The 21,031-nt window shown below is 41.8% G+C and overlaps 1 protein-coding gene and 1 long non-coding RNA gene across 9 annotated transcripts in view; one reads left to right on the plus strand and one right to left on the minus strand.

Moving 5' to 3' along the window:
- Window positions 1-542: 542 nt before the first annotated feature.
- On the plus strand, window positions 543-19,580 carry LOC133387481 (uncharacterized). Of its 3 annotated transcripts, XR_009763496.1 has the most exons (4): window positions 2,111-2,470; window positions 10,482-10,589; window positions 16,963-17,056; window positions 19,269-19,580. It is a non-coding gene; the product is annotated as an uncharacterized LOC133387481 (long non-coding RNA). The 3 variants fall into 3 exon arrangements; XR_009763498.1 differs by lacking the exons at window positions 2,111-2,470; window positions 10,482-10,589 and adding an exon at window positions 543-707; XR_009763497.1 differs by lacking the exon at window positions 10,482-10,589 and having other exon boundaries at window positions 2,121-2,470.
- PPARD (peroxisome proliferator activated receptor delta) overlaps window positions 8,647-21,031 on the minus strand; it is a 72,600-nt gene continuing 60,215 nt past the window's right edge. For 5 of the 6 annotated variants that reach the window (XM_061632317.1, XM_061632318.1, XM_061632319.1 and 2 more), the window contains 2 exons: window positions 18,465-18,915; window positions 8,648-14,051 (listed from right to left, as the gene is read on the minus strand). In XM_061632317.1, coding sequence (XP_061488301.1) covers window positions 13,804-14,051; window positions 18,465-18,915 — 699 coding nt within the window. In that variant the 3' untranslated portion in view covers window positions 8,648-13,803. Of the gene's footprint in view, window positions 14,052-18,464; window positions 18,916-21,031 lie in introns of all 6 variants that reach the window. The other variant, XM_061632323.1, reaches the window with a different exon arrangement.

Raw genomic sequence — 21,031 nt, forward strand, 5'->3', positions numbered from 1 at the left:
TGTGAATTATCAGTGTTAACTACCTTGGTTAGTACTTTTCTGCCTTTTATTTCCCTTTGACCTTACTGTTTACCCCCCCTCCCCCCGAAAAAAAAACCCCTATATTTGCATGTCTTACATATTTAGACACACAGTTCAGGATTATTATTTTTTGTTAAATTTATATCCTGCCCTTCCTCCCAGAAGAAGCCCAGGGCAGCAAACCAAAACGCTAAAAGCACCTTAAAACATCCTAAAAAAAAGAAAGACTTTAAAGCATATTAAAACAAAACGTCTTTAAAAACATTAAAAAGCAACAGCACTTGAAGATAACACTTTATGCATCTGATGAGGTGAACCATAGTCCAGGAAAGCTTATGCCATAATTTATTAGCATATAAAGTGCCTCAAGACTCTGTTCTTTTAGTTCCAAGATGGAGATTACAGACTGAAATACTCTCTGCTAAGTGATGTAAGCATCAGGCATACACCTAGGATTCTTGGATAAATAAAGTAGTAATGGCTGTTCTCCATTTTTTAAATACATAAAGACTGACAAAAGACATTGCCCAACTGTTGATTTTGCAGGGTTTTTTTTCTTATGGACTAACACTTCTGCCTTTGCTTTTTATGTGCCTTGAAGCATACTGAATTTAGCCATTCAGGTTGGAATTTACAACCAGAAGAACGTATTGCATTTTGAGGGCTACATCCCCTCCAACCACTAGGTAATACTATATAATTTGGCTTCAATTTACTCTTTTTATTTAGTACACCATCCAAAATTAATTCCTACCTTTGCTAAATTAAACACTGTCATGTTTCCAGTCACTTCTCTACATCAGTCTGAGGTAGGTTCGTTTAGGGTTTGGGACAGATCTGGGTTACAAGCCACACTTTAATTTCTCAGAAATGGTGACAGATGCCTTTGCTTCTTTAGCCCCAAATCCTAGGTGTGTAACATGATATCTGTAACACCTGGGGGAGAGAGACTTTCAGCCTGTGGTCTTCATCTTGGAACTGAGTCTACAAGCTGACCTCATAGCTACAAGAACAGCCTAATTTGTGGTGTTTTTTTCATTCCTTGTACCCACACCCCTGCTTTGTGTAACATCTTGCCTGAAGAAAAGGTCTGGAGAAACCTGAAAACTTGCCACACTTTTGTGCCATTTTGGTTGGTCACAACAAATATTTCCTTACTGTGAATTGTGGAATCTTTTTCCTATGGATCAACATGGCTCCCTGATTACTTCTGCTTTCTGTGCAGATCTGCCTCATACCCTAAGTGAAACATATTTGTAATTCTTGATCAAAGGGTTATATTTCATGTTGGCTTGGTATCTTGTGTCCCAAGGATGGAAGTAAGAAGCAAAAGTGCTGTATCCCACTTAGCCAATTTTTTTGAAATGTTGCTTTTAGTTTCCCTTTTTAACTTCTGAAAGTGAACGGAATAGCTTTGATGTATTATTTAAATAACTTTGGAAATATTGTGGAAGCAGTTCTTTCAGCATTCCAGTGTTGATATCTGTATTACTCTGACTATACATTTTCATGCCTCTGCTCATACTGGAGGGGAGGGAGTTAGCTTGCCTGAAGCCACCTAGAGTATGAACGCATTACAGGCTTAAATTGTAGCGAGGCTGTTTTTCCTCCCCAAGTTTCAATTGGATTTTGCAAATCCCAATACATATCGCTACACTTCGTTGTGTTCCCACACCAACTCCTACCAGTGAAGCTTTTATCCCTCCCTCCCAATTCTACCTCATCTTGTTGGCGTCATCTGCATCCATGATCCTATACATCTTCCAGATGCAATGGGATTTACTCCCAAGTAAGAGAGGAAAGGTCTAAGTGAGCACATTGCAGGGTTGACGTTTAAACTCTTTCTAAGCATTCGTAGTCCCTCCTTTGACTGATGCACATACACCTTTCTCCCACATCACCTTCTTAAAGGCCAGAAATATTTTTTTTCTGGCGAGCAGCAAGAGAGGCATGGGGGGGGGAGGGGAGGCAGCTGCTCATGCATTCCATGGCACCAACCAGAATATCTCAGCTTTGTTTCTCCTGGTGTTGCCACTTTAAATAATCAAAGTGAGAGGAGACAGATCCTCCCCTTCTTGTTTGCAGAGACTGATGGGCAGAGATAAACATGGGTCTCTTCCCCCCTCCTTTTTTTTCCCAATAAACAAGACTTAGATTGCAATCTTAACCCCTTCACCAAGGAGTAAGCCCCATTGAATTCAATTGGGGCTTACTTCTGAGTAGACACTGATAGGATTGCTGAAGGCAGATGGGAAGTGGGATGCTCCTCTAAGATACACCCTCCCCCCTGTTGACATCAGACATGCAGGACCATCCCCAGGAAACAGTTCCACTGTATACACCTGGGATTTACCAGTCACGTTTTGAAGCTGGAGTGCAGCTGATTTTGGGGATACCGCATCAAAAGACAGTATTTCAGAAGAAATGAGTGGACTGTGGGTAATTGTGGGTAAGTCATGTGTATGTGGTTTCAAAGAACAGGGGTGAGAACACACTGAAGCCAGAGTACACAATGCTGTAGTGAGTTCATAGCACAGGTCAGACTTGAACTGGGGGCATCCTGATTTGTGATGCAAACTCTCAGGGCCCCTACAGGCTGGTGTGTTTGTTTCTGCAGGTGTATTCTGCAATGTGTCATTGACGTGATAATAGTGTGTTAGTGGTGAATTTATAATGGACTATCCATGCATCCTTCTGCTTTAGGGATAATATAGGAAGCTTCCTTATGCCAATGCAGACCACTGGTCCATCTAGCTGAGTACTGCCCACACTAGCAGTGGCTCTTCAGAATTTTTAATGCACCCCTGGAGATGCAGGGATTGAACCTGGGACCTTTTGCATGCAAAGCAGATGGTCTATTACTGAACTATGGTCCTTCCCCTATGCTTTATTAATTGTTATGTAATGCTTTCCCAATGTTACTACATTATTGCTGTCTGGAGGGGCACTCCTGCACTATAGTGCAGCAAAAGTGGGACAACCTCCTCTATCCCCCTCAAAAAAAACATTTTGTAGTATAAAAGGTTAAAGGATTTCAGCAGGAAGCTATAGAATCTGCACCAATTGGAAACAAAGCAGTGGGGGGTATCTAACTTAACTCATTCTGTTAGTGCAAAGATTTATGCTTTCCCCCTCCTCCCCCCATATGCCCCCTAACTCTGTACTTAATGGTTCTAAAGGCTACATAATATGTAGTGTTACTTCCAAATGTGGTAATCTAGCACAGTATAGTTGGGGGCCTCCTGCTCATTCTGCTGGGTGGAACTTCTGCCCCCAAGTTTCACCCTGATGGTACCATTGTTCCAATCCACACAGACAAATGCATCTATTTGTACTGTTGGAGCAATGTGTGTCTATTATATGTACAAAGAGGATTTATTTGGGTGGTGATGGTTATAGGGAGCTCTATGATATTTTGCTTATCACAGCATTCCCCATTGATGTTTTCCCATGCCTATGTTGTAAGATGGAGTAAGCTTCCTCCCATGTTTCTGCAGAGCTTGTGAAGCTAAATATATCCCTGCACTCACAGCTCATGGGAGTGCCATGACCTTTTGTCAATGCTAACAGTGCATACTGTTGACACTCTGTGTGTGTGTTTGTTTATAGTGGAGGCATTGCAAAATGCCCTTTTTGTTATATTGTGAAGTACTCCAAAGCATTCAAGGTTAAGATCTATGACTGCATACTCTATCTAATACTCATCATGGTCCATTCCCTTTCTGGGAGACTATGGACACTAAAATAATTAACAGTGGAAGCAAGAATCCCAGAACATCTTAAAGATTAATTAACTTATTATGGTATAAGCTTTCATGCACTGGAGACTACTTTATAAAATGCATCTGATGAAGTGGTTGCTTTGTTGTTGTTATGTGCCTTCAAGTCGATTACGACTTATGGCGACCCTATGAATCAGTGGCCTCCAAGAGCATCTGTCATGAACCACCCTGTTCACATCTTGTACGTTCAGGTCTGTGGCTTCCTTTATGGAATCAATCCATCTCTTATTTGGCCTTCCTCCTTTTCTACTCCTTTTTGTTTTTCCCAGCATTATTGTCTTTTCTAGTGAATCATGTCTTCTCATTATGTGTCCAAAGTATGATAACCTCAGTTTCATCATTTTAGCTTCTAGTGACAGTTCTTGTTTAACTTGTTCTAACACCCAATTACTGGTCTTTTTTGCAGTCCATGGTATGCACAAAGCACTCCTCGAACACCATATTTCAAAGCAGTTGATTTTTCTCTTACCCGCTTTTTTCACTGTCCAACTTTCACATCCATACATAGAGATCGGGAATACCATGGCCTGAATGATCCTGACTTTGGTGTTCAGTGATACATTTGCATTTGCATTTGAGGACCTTTTCTAGTTCTCTCATAGCTGCCCTCCCCAGTCCTAGCCTTCTTCTGATTTCTTGACTATTGTCTCCATTTTGGTTAATGACTGTGACAAGGTATTGATAATCCTGGACAAGTTCAATGTCCTCATTGTCAACTTTAAAGTTACAGAAATCTTCTGTTGTCATTACTTTAGTCTTCTTGATGTTCAGCTGTAGTCCTGCTTTTGTGCTTTCTTCTTTAACTTTCATCAGCATTTGTTTCAAATCATTACTGGTTTCTGCTAGTAGTATGGTATCATCTGCATATCTTAAATTATTGATATTTCTCCCTCCAATTTTCACACCTCCTTCATCTTGGTCCAATCCCACTTTCCATATATGTTCTGCGTACAGATTAAACAAATAGGGTGATAAAATACACCCTTCTCACACCCTTTCTGATGGGGAACCAATCGGTTTCTCCATATTCTGTCCTTACAGTAGCCTCTTGTCCAGAGTATAGGTTGTGCATCAGGACAATCAGATGTTGTGGCACCCCCATTTGTTTTAAAGCATTCCATGGTTTTTCATGATCTACACAGTCAAAGACTTTGCTGTAATCTATAAAGCACAGGGTGATTTTCTTCTGAAATTCCTTGGTCCATTCCATTATCCAATGTATGTTTGCGATATGATCTCTGGTGCCTCTTCCCTTTCTAAAGCCAGCTTGGATGTCTGGCATTTCTTGATCCATACATGGTAAGAGCCTTTGTTGTAGAATCTTGAGCATTACTTTACTTGCATGGGATATTAAGGCAATAGTTCAATAATTACTTCATTCTCTGGGATTCCCTTTCTTGGAACTGGGATATATACTGAATGCTTCCAGTCTGTGGGCCATTGTTTAGTTTTCCATATTTCTTGACAGATTTTTGTCAAAATTTGGACAGATTCAGTCGCAGTAGCTTGTAGCAATTCTATTGATATGTCATCTGTTTCTGGTGATTTGTTTAAGAGCAGCTTTTACTTCACATTCTAAAATTTCTGGTTCTTCATCATAAGGTTCCTCCATGAATGAATCTGTCATCCTGTCATCTCTTTTGTAGAGTTTTTCAGTGTATTGCTTCCATCTTCCTTTTATTTCATCTTGGTCAGTCAGTGTGTTCCCCTGTTGATTATTTAACATCCCTAGTCATGGTTTAAATGTCCCTTTCATTTCTCTAATCTTTTGGAATAGGGTTCTTGTTCTTCCCTTTTTGTTGTCCTCTTCTATTTCTATACAATAACTATTGTAATAGTTCTCTTTGTTCCTACATTCTAGTCGCTGTATTGTTGCATTTAGGGTTCTGACCGTGTTTCTATCGCCTTTTGCTTTTGCTTTCCTTCTCTCTTTAACCATTTTAAGAGTTTCTTCAGTCATCCATTGAGGTCTTTCTCTTTTTTTAACTAGAGGTATTGTCTTTTTGCATTCTTCCCTGATAATGTCTCTTGCTTCACTCCATAGTTCTTCTGGTTCTCTGTCAACTAGGTTTAAAGCCTCAAACCTGTTCCTTATTTGATCTTTATGTTTTTCTGGGATGTTATTTAAATTGTATTTTGGCATTATGATTGCTTTGTTGCTCTTCTTTAGCTTTACTCTGATTTTCGATACGATCTGTACCACAGTCTGCTCCTGGTCTTGTTTTTGTCGAAAATATGGAACTTCTCCATCTTCTGTTACCAATTACATAATCAATTTGATTCCTATATTGACTAGCTGGTGATGTCCACGTGTACAGTCATCTTTTCAGTTGCTCAAAAAATGTGTTTGCAAGAAACAAATTACTGGCTTCACAGAATTCAATAAGTCTTTCTCCTGCTTCATTTCAATCTCTTAAGCCTAATTTTCCCACAATTCCTAGTTCTTCTCTGTTCCCTGCTTTTGCATTCCAGTCCTCCATGATTATCAGAACATCTTGTTTTGGTGCAAAAGTTTGTGAATGTGCTGATCCTTGCTTTGCATAACACATCCAGCCTGAGGAAGTGTTCTAGACTCAAAAACCTGCTCAGTATTTTTTTTATGGATCCTATTAAGGGCATGGAAAGCCAGTGTGGTGTAGTGGTTAAGGTGTTGGACTGGTTCGAAACCCCACATAGCCATGAAGCTCACTGAGTGACTGTGGGCCAGTCACTGCCTCTTAGCCTCATGGAAAACCTATTCATAGGGTCGCCATAAGTCGGAATCGACTTGAAGGCAGTACATTTACATTTTTTATTAAGGGTATTGCCCAAATACAGATGCAGGATTTCTGTGTTATTCTTCCTACAATTGAGTAATATGCCTACGCCTCTAGAAGCTACCCATGGAGATCCTTCATATCTGCTCTTTGAAACAGACAAAAAGTTAATTGTAAGTAACTTCATTAGCAAGTGTTGCCAAACTATAAGAAAAAGATGAGATATCCCACCTATCGAGCCCCAAATCACAGGGTTCCCTTTATTTCTAATTCTGAGGCATGATGCTTGTGTAGCCAAAACAGCACTGCCCACACAAAAGACAGACTCTCAGCAAGCTCAGTAGTCTTGAGAGTTGTAGATGTACAAAAATATGGTAAAAAATCTCCTAAGTGTTAGAAACTCAGTGGGGTGAAATGGAATAGCACAGCTGACTAAAACACTATAAACAGGAGCACTCTACACTGCAACACTTTGTTGCAGGTACTTGTTCATTGCTTAAGCCAGAAAGAGAGGCATCAGTTACTATTAGGGTCACAGTTATACTGCCAGGTAAACAGCAGCTGCCAGGTTAATCCTATTAAAATGGAACACAAAGTAGTTTCACTATCTTTATATGCATGAAAATCTACTTTTTTTTAAAGCCTTCTGATGCATCAAAGAAAAAAGGACAAAAGAATGCTACTACACAACAGTAAATGTCCTTCTGGGGCACTTAAGAACCATGAAGTACATTATAAGAAGAGCCCTGCTGGATCAGATGAAAGGCTCATCTAGTCCAGCATCCTACTCTTATGGTGGTCAACTAGATTTATTATTATCCCACCCTTCGTCCCAGCAGCAGCCCATGTTAAGATGGCTATGTTAAGCCTACAAGCAGGACCTGGGAGCAACAGCACTCTCCCCACTTGTAATTCCCAGCAACTGCCACCAGTACATAGTTTTATCCTCCATGACTTTGTCTAACCCCTTTTAAAGCCACCCAAGTTGGTGGCCATTACTATATCTTAGGGTAGCAAATTCTATATGTAATTTCGCACTGTGTGAATAAATACTTCCTTGTCTCTGTCCTGAATCTTCCAACATGCCACTGCAAAGGATGGCCCCAGTGCATGTTTACTCAGAAACGTGTCCTGCTCTGTTCTATGAAGCTTACTCCATAGTACTGTACTGTGTGTAGGATTGCAGCCAGGATATGCTTAGCAACTTGCCTAGGTTGTATAGGTGCTCTTTATGCCTTGTGTAGGCATCCTCCTACTCAATATTTATTCTGCACAATTGCTGTGGACAGGTTCAATTTGCACTGAGGTTAAGTCTCTGACTCTTTATTCAGTGCCAGTCCCTTTGCTCTGTATGCCTTTAGCAAGTACAGAGCAGGTAAGTCTCATCAATGAGCAACCACAGCCCACATCTAGGATTATGGAACAGGGCTTCTAGGTCACAGATTTCCTGATACCTCTTTTTGATTAGGAATTGAGTACTGCTTGTGTACAGCTTGCTTGGCGTAGGCAAGTTGCTAGTATTATGCCTCTTAGTGTGGTTGCTATACTGGACATTAGACTAGGAGTTATAAAATGACACAACATTGGTTATGGCAAGAAAAATGAGCCTGGAAGAGTTTCTACTGGAAACAGCCACCACTTAATTGCATGTGTTTTCTGCAGTGTTTGGAATTCAATACATCTTCATTAAAATGTTGAGGAAATCATAGTTTATAAGGCATATGCCAGAGACAATAAAATTAGGTCAAATCACACTTTTTAAAGAAGATCAACTTCTCTTAACGAAAACTCCTATTCAACTTGTATATGGCATGCGTATTTATTTATGCAGATATTTGGATTAAGCACACTGATGATACCCAGTTCTCAGGTCTTGGGCTGCGTCTAATCTGGCTTTGAGTGGTGCGTATGTGAGCTGGCCAGACTAAATCCACGCAAAGAGGAAACAATTGTGGACACTAGGTTCTGTTCCCTGGAATGAGGACAATTGTCACTGATAGTGGGCAGCTTCTCCCAGGTCAAAAAGGGCTGCCACACCTACACAGATTCAGCTAGTATCCTATGTGTATACACAAGGACCCGAGTTGAAAAACATCACTTGACATCATCTGCCAAAGTGAAATGTAGAGTGAATACATGCACTTATACCTGAGAATTTCAAGTTGTGCTAGAGAAGTTTGGTTAATTGCTTGCTTTTGTATTTCCAAAAAGAGAGCCTCTATTTGCTTTTCTGCCCTCGCATACTTCTAGATAACGCTCTGTCTTTTCACACGGCACTGTTCAGTTCTGATGAGCCTGCAAACCTTCCTCCATTAATCTAGCAAGATTGAAAGAAACTACAAGGCTTAATATAATACTTGCCCCACAAACAAATTTTCCCTTTAAAAAATGGTTTTGATAATCCTGTCCGAGGAATTATTTAGCGTAACTCAAAAGCTTGCATAATAGTGTGAATGGTGGTTATTCTTAATGAAAAGAATTTATAGTCTCTGTGAGTTTTAGAAGAGATAGATGAAATGTTAAGCCCAAAGAGAGCCTGCAATGGGTGAAAGAAGTGCTACAGTGTAATAGTTTCTTAAATATTTATTTCCAATTTAAAATTGTCAGTCACTATTTATATTATTAAAAACACCTGGAGTCTGAACTTCTAGCAAAAATATACATTTCAATCTGAGGATTGCTACAACATCCCATTAAAAAGAACAAAGAAAGGAGAGAGAGTGCTCCCCAAGTGCTGGAAATACATGCCCAGCAAGTCCTGAGGGAAGCAGAGTAACAGGTGAAGAGGCTTTCAAGGATAGCGGGCAAAAAAGGTTTAGGGCAGGTATTCAAAGTTTTTTTAAAAAATCACAAACTATTCTCAGTGATTTTTCCACCTCTGGCTCCTGCTACATGAAGGCTCCCAATTACTTTACTAAGACACATTCCATGAGCCTCACACAATTCCTGGGAGGTAGAAGTGGAACATACCATTATTCCAATCTGGAAATTTAGGCACAGCAATAATCAAGTACCAGCCAGTCCATCAGTGCAGTCTTGGAAGAAGATTGCAAGGATTAAGCAACTTACTTCCCTACACTAGCAATAAAAACAACATTCCAAACAATTCTATATATTAACCATCGTATCTAGGTAGTGAATGGAACAATCCTAAGGTCAAAGACTGCAAAGGATTTTATGACCATTAGGGACTTGGGAGTGAAGAAAAAAGCAGGTATGTAATGGAATTTGCTGTTAAAAGCATTGGGGGCCCTGAGATTGGAAGTGGCAGGAAAAAAAACATTTCCAGTTTCCTGCCAACAGCGATCCCAGGGACCACACAGATGCTCTACCAAGAAGAAACAGCTAGTTCCAATGCACAGTAGATCTTTGCTTTGTATTTGAGACAGAAGGGATCCAAAATGGCTCAGATGAGAGCGCTTATAGGGTCATCAGTGTATCCAAGAATTTTCTGCACTAGCCAGCACTAAAGGAAGATGAGCCAGGCATTGTAACACTGTAGGACAGTGGTCTTCAACAGGAGAGAGAAGGGTTGCAGCAGTGCTACCACAGCCATTTTGTTTTGTAGCCAGGACAGGTGCCTTCTGCCATGTGAATGGGGTCTTGGAAATAAGTCCCATTTTGCAGGTTGGGGTCCAGGTGCTACTTAAATAAGTCTTGCCTGTGCTATCATACGCCCACATCACCAGAAAGCTAATTTTGCATCAAAAGCACAAAGGGCAGTATCTAACATTGCAGTTCCACTTGAACTTCTTCCTCTCCTATACCCTCCAGCCCCTAATGTGCCCTCAAAATCAGCTTATTAGATATAAAGAGAAGATGAAGGGAGCATGCAGGGGGAGGAGAGGAAAGGGAGAGCCATTGTGCGAGTGTAATTCTGCTTGTGAAGTGACTGATACAATACTTCCGTATTGTCTGGCAGATGCAGAAGAGAAGCTTGGAGACAACACGTGAGCACTGCAGCTACAATCCTATACCCACTTATCTGAACTTACAACCTAGACACTTAACTCACTTCTTGCACTCTAAGGTAAAAAGACCCTATGGAGGTGACAGACTCTGGTACTGTTTGAAAAACAGCTGGTGACAAATTAGCCAACTTATAATCAAATTCGAGCCAAGTAGCCAATTCAAATCTCCATGACAGTGATTTTACATTTTTGGTTAATAAGGAATGCATACAGGTTACAGACGTCTATCCTGTGATGGGTGCAAAAATTTATCTCACAATATTATTTATTGCAATAGAAGACATTTTCCAGGCCAGAACAGCTGAGCTGCCTGGCTTTAAAACAGGAACAGAGGATATCTAACCTTATACCTAGTTAGATCATTGATCCAAGTAATTCAGTATTATCTGCATTGACTGACAGCAGTCTTACCTGGAGATGCTGAGGACTGAACCTAGGATCTTTTGAATGCAAAGTATGTGCCCTATCTCTGAGCTACAGTCCTGCCCCAAATGCCAGTGTTATGTATGTTATGGGAACAAATTCAGTTATGAATGCCTGTCCTAGCCCAAAGTAATGTATGATAGTGTCACTGAAAGAAAGAACACACATTTTGGAGGAGCTGGGATCTTTCCACTTTCTGTGTCAAGTTAACTAATATAAAGTTAATGACCATAAAAACAGAATAATCTCACACAAAGCTATGGGTCATTCACCCAGATTAGGTTCTGTTGCCCAGCAAATCTGCTCCACAATTCCCAAAGAAAAAGGTTCTCTTCTTGTCCCATTGAATGTGATTGGAGTAGAGAAAAATCTCAGAGGCATGTGGACCACTCTTTCAGGTCATACATGCACAAAAACTTGCACATCAAGTTTCCACAGATGGTGTGTTGAAGGACAGGAACTGCCAAGAACTACAGCAACAGAGAGCAGAACTGGTGTTATAGCTATTACTTCTGTTCTCCACATACTGTCAAGGGAAATCCAGATTAAAAATATATCATGCAAGATGCAGCAGACAAAGCAGAGGAAGATCATACTATCTGCCCATCAAGCACAGCATTGTCTGCTCTGACTAGTAGCAGCTCTCCAGGGTCTCAGGCAGAGGTGATTCCCATCACGTGCCTCCTGATTCTGTCTACTGGAGATGCCAGGGATTGAATCTGGGACCTTCTGCATACAAAGCAAGTGCTCTGCCATTGAGCTACGTTCCCTCTCCAGAAATATTAGGTGTATTTTAAAATAGCAAATTTAAAAATATTCCTACCTTCTAATGAATAATCTTTAGGATTCTCTGCACCAAAATCTAGATATAAAGGCAAAATGATAAAATTGCTATTTGGAAGATCCAAGGGAGGAAAAGCAGAAAATGTATATGTTTTGAGCTGAAATGGTTGGACAACTGGCAAGTTCAACAAATTTTTGCATCACCTAAACATCTGTCACCACAAACTTGTGACTATTACATTCTGTTTGCTATGTCAAAATGATTTTCACAGAAAGTTCTCTACCCCTTTGAAAGCACACTGTATTTGAAATGTACTGAAATAAACAAACTTGCCTAAAGCCGCATAGCAATACAACAGAATGAAAACCTAAGTGTAAAGGCTTGCAGGCCATTCCCAAACATCATGCTGATCTAATCCGATGCCATACATGCTGGGAATAATATACTGGAAGTCCCAGATGGAAGAAACTTGACAAGTCACACAGCGCTTCAACTATGTCTAGGTAGAATGGCCTCACATTGTCCACATAGGCATGTGAGAATGACCTCCCTGCCACTAGAGATCCCTCTGCAGTTACCAGCAAAGAAGACATGAATTGTTCAAAGTGAATGACAACAGGAAAAGGTGTATCTGGTGAGATCCTTAAGGGCTGAAGCAGGACCAACTCAGGAAGAGAAAAAGGAGCTCTAATATTTTGTAACCTGATCTTTCTCGGAAAACACAGAATAAATTGGCCATTTGGGGAGGAAATGTTGAGGGGGAGGTGATGAAATGCTGTTTGCTTCTGCAGTGGTTCTTGCTTTCACTTTTATTATGACGGTGGGGAAAGCAATGGGCAAAACCAGCAAGTTGTGCTATATGTGCTTTTGGAAAGGCACAGTTGCAATTCACATAAAGAGTCTTCCTTCAGATATCTTGGGCAGTTTGGGAACACCAGGAAGACCAAAGCAGGGGGTGGGGAGGTACATCAAAACAACAAAAGTAATCATCACTGTCTTGACTAACATCCTTGTATCACCTTGATCTCACAGTGGATTGTATGATGCCCTTTTAAGAGCAAAATCCGCATTATATCCACTCCAGGCAAGGAGACACTCAAGTGCTTATAATGATTCTTCTTTCCCGACTTTGTGGAGTGTTGAATCTATTCTGGAAGGACGCAAATGGGCTTTCTGCAGGTCTCATCCAAGAGCAAAATTCCACCCTCACCCCCGGTTAGGCCCAACTCCATTATTTGGCAAGTGCTAGAGCACAGCGCAAGGAACGGAAAAAGAAGCCCGTTTCTCTTCAGTAAGTCAGCAAGTGCCATACATACTCATAAGGGGCTTCAACAAACTGCACTGTATAATGACCCAAAGAAAGAAAAAAAGAAAGAGCCCAGTATGGAGGATAGGAGGTATGGCCTTTCATGTAAAAGGCGTTTCTATGCACTGAGGAGATAAGCAAAGGCCCTTCCCCCTCAAAGTGTCACCACAAGGAGTGTTCGTACCCTTCTTCAAACACTTGGAGGTTTCTTTGGATATGTATACACAGACACACACACACACACAAACACACGTGCCCCTTCCTTGTAACATCCTAGAACTTACATCTGAGGGCTGAGCTAGAATTCAGAGTGCAAAATAAAAATAATATACAACGGATATATAATGTAAGCGCTGTTCCTGTATCCGCCAGACAAGCTACTGCTTGCTCTGATTGTATGGAGAAAATCTGTGTTGTCCAACAGAACAATCCAACCCACCGTTCAAATGTATTTGCAAGGTGTAAACACATCAGCTGCTCTGGAACAGTGTAACAGCTGTACTGTAGCAACAGATATTTAGCTTATCATGTGCCTTTAAGTTTCACTTAGTGTATGTTAACGGAAGCCCTAACCTACCATCACGTGGTAGATGCCAAGTCCTTTGCTGTCCACCCCCTCCCCCTATGTACAGTATGCAGCAATAAGATAGAAAAAGCAATTCCAGTAGAAGGAATGGAAGACACAGGGGATTTCTTTGCTAATGTACAAAGCATCTTGCTGAATTCCATGGCTTTAACCTCTCTCATAAATATAGGTTCCTCAGTACATGTCCTTGTAGATTTCCTGCAAGAGTGGGTGCAGAGAAGTCTCTGTCTCTGTCTTTTTGATCTTCTGCACCAGCTGCGCATTCTCAGTCACTAACTGTCGCAAGTCAGCCATTTTCTGCAGCAGTTTAGGGAAGAGGTATTGAGTATCTGGGTGGTTGGCCTTCAGGTGGAACTCAAGGGCCTGGAGGATATTGTCTTGAATCTCTTCTACCTGTTTAACGTTCATTAGGCCAGGACGATCTACCAAAGAGAGAGAGAGAAAGAGAATTATTTTCCAAACATTTACCTGCCTGAACACGTCTCTGATTTAATATTCCCCATTTTACTAGGAAGAGCTCCTCAGCGTGATTTTGATGTCTGCAGGGAGCTTTTTTCATGAAGGAGCATTCAAACATGTCTCCTGAATACACAAATACATCTGCCACATGGAGTGACACAGTAAAAAAAAAAAACCTTAATCCCTTGATGCTGCTGATTATATAAACTGGAAAAACTAGCAGAATTTGAAAAATAAAACTGATTTCACATGTGCCATTTAAAACACTTTTGAGCTCAACCTGACACATTTCCACCATTGTGTCTTTCTGTTTTACTTGTGCATTGGTGTCTTCCATTTGAAGCACATTTTTAGTCATTACCCATCAGCTCTCTCATAAATGAATACCCATCTGGAAATGACTTTTTCACATGTTAGTCTTGTAAGGAAGCTTCTTTTTGGTTGTTTTGTGGGAACAGCTGCAGCACTAGGGGGACTGCGGAAGACTTGGCCTGGGAGTGCATATCTGAGCATCTGGGTGCTTGCTGCTTGCTCCTCTGGGTTGCTGTCTTTTGAGACACCTGAAGTTCCTGCTAAGTGCTGTAAGGACTGGGACCCCCTGCTTGACCCTGACTTCAGAGAGAGAGAGGCTACAGTTAATATTGCAGCCTCTTGCATCAGCACCTGGCTGGGTCAGGAGGCATAAAAGCCTGGCTGCCCTTGGATGGCGGGACTGCTGCTGGCGGGGTTGCCACTGAAGTGGCCCCCCGAGGGCTAGGGCACTACCTTCTTCTGTTTCTTTCTTTTCCTAACCAATCTGGAGGAGATTGGTAGTGGTGAGGGTGTATGGCTCATGTGTAATTCCTGCACAGGGTGAGAGCCTGTGCAGTGAACTGAATGATAAGACAAAGTCGCCAGATGCCTTCAGAGTGAGAGTCTGTAACTGGCAGAAGGCTGGCCCTCCCTGGGTGAGAGACAAAAGGGAGTAGATGTGCCCTGTGTGAACAATACTGAGTAAGTCTGACTGTTCCCAATTCTCGCAGAGGCCTACTGGGATAATTGGCTCAGGTAGGTTTTCTTGGTGGGCTCTTGTTGGGTCCATATCAGGTGTTTAGGAGGAGTTTTAGTAAGGAGGGATCATTTCAGTGATCACAGGTAGAGGGAAGTATAACCATGGGGAGGTAGTGAATTACCATAGAAGACAAGGGCAAGGCTATTTATGCCTTGTTCCTCCCTCCCACTCCTATCATGGATGGGTTCCTCATTGCCCATCTGCTATGCCCACTTGCTGTGCCCACTGGCCTGTGTGTGTTGTTTAACGCCAGATCGGTACACAATAAGACCACACTCATCCACACTTGTGGAGGTGCTGATTTGGTGTGCATTACTGAGACCTGGGTGGGGTGAACTGGGAGGAGTTGATCTGACCCAGCTTTGCCCACCTGGATACTTGGTGCAACACCAGCACAGGCTGCAGGGATGGGGGGGGAGGAGTTGCTGTGGTCTACAGAACTTGCATCTCTGTCACCAGGAAACCACTCTGTCTTGGAGCTGGCTGTGAGGGCTTGCAGCTGGTGTTGGGCCAAGGAGACAGAAAACTAGGGTTGCTGCTGGTGTACCATGAACCATGCTGCCCAACAGCTTCTCTGACCAAGCTGGCGGAGGCTGTCACAGCTGTGGTGTTGGAGGAGCCCAGAACAATAGTCCTGGGTGATTTCAATGTCCATACTGAGGCTGCCTCTAATGTTTGGGCTTGGGAATTCATGGTCTCCATGACAACCATGGGGCTGTCTCAAGTTGTCACCGGCCGGATGCATAGGGCAGGGCATACCCTCGACTTGGTGTTTGCTCCAGATGGAGGAAGGGGTGGTCTGGAGATGGGTGGTGGTGGATGTCATCCCATTTTCATGGTCAGACCACATCATGGTGAAGTTTAGACTTATGGATCTGATCCTTCCCTGCAGGGGTGGTGGACAGATTAAGATGGTCTGCCCCTGGAGACTAATGGAATCCACAGGATTCCTGAATGCCCTGGGGGAGTCCCCAGTAGATGGAGCAGGTGACCCTGTTGAAGCACTTGTCATGCTTGTCACTGCACTGGCTACCAGTTTGCTTCCAGTTCCAATTCAAAGTACAATCACAAAATTGTAGAGCTGGAAGGGGCCTATAAGGCCACTGAGTCCAACCCCCTGCTCAATGCAGGGATCCAAATTAAAGCATACCCAACTGGTGGCTGTCCAGGTAGCTCTTGAATGCCTCCAGTGTTGGATAGCCCACCACCTCCCTAGGTAATTGGTTCCATTGTCATACCACTCTAACAGTTAGGAAGTTTTTAAGCTGTAAAACTTTATATAGCTCAGGATCCCAATACCTCTCCCTGTATGAGCCTGTCTTGACCCCAAGGTAAACATCAGAAGGCACACAGGGCAAAATGTCCTCCCTTCACTAGCAGCAGCTAATGCTGACAAGAGAACTAGCCTTTTCTGTAGTGCCCCCCCTCATTTATGAAATACTCTCCTCAAGGAAGCTTGCCTGATGCAGACATTGACTTATTTATGGCACCAGATAAAGTAGTTTATCTTCTTCCAAGGATTTGTATGCTAATTTTTCTTGCAGCAGCCGGTGGTATTTTGGGGGGTTATTTTGTGGGGGCCAGATCTATGTTTGTGGGGGATGGGAATGGAGGGAGTTTTATTAGTTTGATTACTTTGTGTTGTGTATTGGTTCAAATATTGTGTACTGTATATTTTACTATTTGTAAGTTGCTTTTAGACATTTGAGTAAAATGGCAAATGACTCCAATGTTTTTTTAAACACCTTATCAATTTCATCAGATAATGGGCATCAGTGAAACTGACAAGTCTTTCCCTCCTCCAATTTTGTCTGTTTTACCAGGGATAGGGAATATGAAGGAATGACAGATGGGGCAGGTGAGAGGCAAACGATCTTACATACTAGCAGACTGTCAGCAAACACATTGTGAATTATGGTAAGCGGCATTGATTGAACTGGGGGAAGGTTCCTCAATTATTATCAAAGTGCTTGAAAACATGTATGTGGTTTCAGCTAAGGTTCTTGAACCTTTCTGTGTATGATCTGGATAAGCACTGACAGCTTGGGAATCTCAGGTACAACAGAAACTAAACACATTCATTTTAAGCACCTTCTGCTTCCAACTCAAATCTGTATGAGGATGAAGTCAGATGGCACATTTTAAGAGAGAGGTGGTTAGCTTGATGTCAGTTCCTAAAACATACACCGTATGCTTTTTTCTGTCCTCCTGCAAGCTCCAGTCAAATAACTTCTGTAGGTTTGGGGCAACTTTAGATGAATGGAAAATACCCAAGTCTCCTCTCAAAAGATTGTCAAAAACAGTGTGTGTAGGGCTGTTGTATGGCTAGTGCTTCATGACATGACTGGAGACAGGTAACACACCCCACCCCCAAAACCCCTGAAGTAGTTTTCCAACTGTTTTAAAAAGATATCACATACATACCTATGCACACATGTGAAGGATGAGAACATAGATACAGATGGGCTTCCATAAAAAAGGAAAACATAGTACAAGGCTAACTGCTCCTTTCACCCAATATTTATTTTTTAAAGCCACTCTTTATTGATCAATGCAGCACTAGAATGAACATCTCTTAGTAGGAGCAGACAGGCTTCCCCCCTGCAGCATGGTTTATTCTCTCCTTCACTACCTTTGTCTGGTAAATCAGCTATAGAAGCTGAACCAGACTGAAGTACAGAAGTCACACAGGTCAAAATGGCCAGAGATCTCAAAAGTGTTAAGGCAGGTACAGAGGACTAAGACCCAAAGAGCTAATGAGTTATGGGAGGTCAGAGAGGAGAACAAGAGACAGAAAAGATAAAATGAGAAAAGGGATTTAAAAAGAGGATTAAAAATGAGGAAGTGGCAAATATCCTAAACAAGAAGAAAGGAACAAGAAGGATGCAGTGGGCAGTTAGATGTGGATGCCTGGACATCTGAGGAGGCGACAGCAATGCAAATTACACCCTTGACGGGGAAGAGAAGTATGCTTTGGAATTAGGCTGGTGTACCCAGGGGAAAAAGAGTAACACTTAAGATGTGAAGTGCAATCCTATGCATATTTACTTTGAAGTTAGTCCCACTGTATTCAACAGGGGTTACTCTCAGTTAAGTGTCCACGGGACTATAGATTAGATGATTTAATAAATCTTATTAGCCTTTTAATCCTGTCTGCATTGCTAGCATAACAATTCTACCTTCAGACCATCATGAACGACCCTTAGTTCAGTAGGGTAATGTGCACTATCATGGTCCTGTCTTCAACAGCAAGCTTTTAGAATGCCTGCACTGTTGCTAACAGCTACCTCCCCCCTCCACCAGCTCAAGGACTTCCCAGTCTCACCTCCACACAGGATGATGGCAGCTACAAACAGAGACAGGTCACTGTCATCCAGCTCCAGGGCATTGAACTTCACAGCAAACTCAAATTTGGGCTCCATTATTTCACTGAAGGGCATGCGCAAGCTGCGCAGGAACTCACGTGTCACAAAGCCATTCCCACTGGCCACCAGGAGTCCATCCTTGTTCATGATCGAGGCAAGCATGGCAAAGATGGCCTCATGCACCCCATATTTCAGCAGAGTCACTTGGTCATTAAGATACAGGTTGACAAAGCTAGGGATGCTCTTGGCAAATTCTGTGAGCTCCCGCACAGTTTCCACGGTTGTGCACTGGCAGCGGTAAAAAACGTGGACACCAATCTCTTTGTATGGTGGTATCCCATTTACCAGCTGTTTCCACACCAGACCTTTTTCTGCTTGCCACAAGGTATCCATGTCATGAATCACAAAAGGCTACAAGAACAAAAATGTAAAGTTAGGATTCTGTAGTGAAGAATCAAACCACAGGCTGTACCCCAGTGACGGGGAACCTAAGACCCAGAGGCCAAAGGTTGCTCTCCAGGTCTTTCTATCTGGCCCTCATAACTCTCCAGGACATCCCATCCATTCCCAAGCCACACTCCTTACTAGCCCTGTTTGGTGCTCCAAGTGTTTTTGCCTTGAACTCTGCTAATGTTTCTTGCTTATCTGGATGGAGGGCACAGAAGGGGTGAGTGTGTGTGGGTAGAAAGTAGCCTACTGTTGCAAAAGTAAAATTGACATTTCTTGTTCTGTTCACTTTTGTTTTTGACTGCACCCACAACTAGTATGTGGCCCTCAGAACATTGTCCAGAAGGGAATGTGGCTCTTGGATTGAAAAAGGTTCCCAACTCCTGTTGTACTGAGTGACTCTGCTTATCAGCCAAGCCTGGGTCTGCTGATCAGTCAAAACCTTCCACCTTTGCACCAACAAAACACAACAAAGAAAATGGCAGTTACAGGAGTTTTGTGACTTCAGAAGATATCTCTGCCATTTTAGAAGCAAAGTGGCTACATTCCTTCCCATTTAATTATGAAGCTATTCTCCATCAATTCAAACTAATCATCTACAAAATTAAATGCAGTTGTGCAAACACAAAGTTTTGTTACTGTTTGTAGAATGAGGGTACTTCCACACAGAGGGTTTTGGGGAGTGTCTGGATATCCTGCTACAGTACATCTCGCTGTGCAAGCCTCCTGAGAACTGTGCCAATCCCTGCACTGATTTTTGCTTTTCTAATGGATCAGCAAATGTACTACAATCCAAATTGCCTAGGTTAGCACCAAAACCCCATGCTATTTGACACTTTTTCATACTTTTCCCCACTTTCCCCACATTTAGTACTAAAAATTGGGGGAAGTTGCAGTTCAATTTAGACTCAATGGATATTACTGTTTAAGTGGCAAGATCACTGATTCAATTCGTCCTGTTTGAGATATCGTATAACTGAAGCTTAAACTGTATCACTAACAAAAAAGCAGAAGTAACACGACCACGCTGGTAATGCTCCTGGATACCCTGGTGTCTCCAGTCATCAGAAACACTGGCAGACAACATTGTGCAGGATTCAGAGAAGAAACAGAGGTTAACAACAACAACCTTCCATAAAATAAAACTCAGGCTGATTGGCAATACAGAAAAAAGACAGCACTGAGGACTAGATGATAATCAGGATGGCGAGGCACTATATAAAACAATTTACTGAAATCTATGAAGTGCAAAGTGACGTACAGAATAAGAAACTATGGAACTTTCAGGCACCAGTTCTGATTAATGTGAGTTATGCTATAATTTTCAAGGATCACCTCCTGAGAAGGAGTAGGATATAAAAAGAAAGCCCAACTTACCTATCTACAATTATTATGACACTTGAGTACAATGGTGAAATAACATTCTTCAATAGTATTGTGCAGTATATTTAAATGTATTACTACTCCTTCATTACATTATAGGGATGCTTACGTTCTTGACCTTTCCCCCTAAAAATATGAGTTTTTCCCCTATTTCTGTATGATAATTATTCTCTCATACTAAGTTGTTTAAGTCACTGAAATAAGACATGCATCAGAGTTTTAAGATTTAATTATTTTATGTTGTTTTGAAATTTGGAGAGGTTTCTCTTAAGACTTTGAAACTAATGTTTTTATTTTTGTTCAGGTTTGCTTTGCTAAGTAGTTCACTTTTATAGTCCCTTGTGAGCTGTATGCACAAATAAATGTCTAATTCAATTATTTTGGGAAACCACATGGGACACAACCTTAGTAGGGAAGACGGATGTCTTTCCTTGGAACACACTCCCTCAATAGACTCTTTGTGTGTGCATGTTCAGGACTAAACTCAGTGCAAATGGTGATGGCCAACTTAATTCAGTAAAGGAAAATCAAGTACAGAAAACATTTGGCTATGCAAACTTTTCACAGCCTCTGGTGATGCAATTCAGGTCTCACCTGACTACACTAGAAACCTCAATATTAACAAACATCAAGCTTCTCTTTATAAGCAAGACCAAATTACTGATTAAAGTTTTTCAATGTCAGAGAAGATGTTTTG

This window comes from Rhineura floridana, chromosome 6 (genome assembly GCF_030035675.1).
Source record: "Rhineura floridana isolate rRhiFlo1 chromosome 6, rRhiFlo1.hap2, whole genome shotgun sequence".
NCBI classification, from domain to species: domain Eukaryota; kingdom Metazoa; phylum Chordata; class Lepidosauria; order Squamata; family Rhineuridae; genus Rhineura; species Rhineura floridana.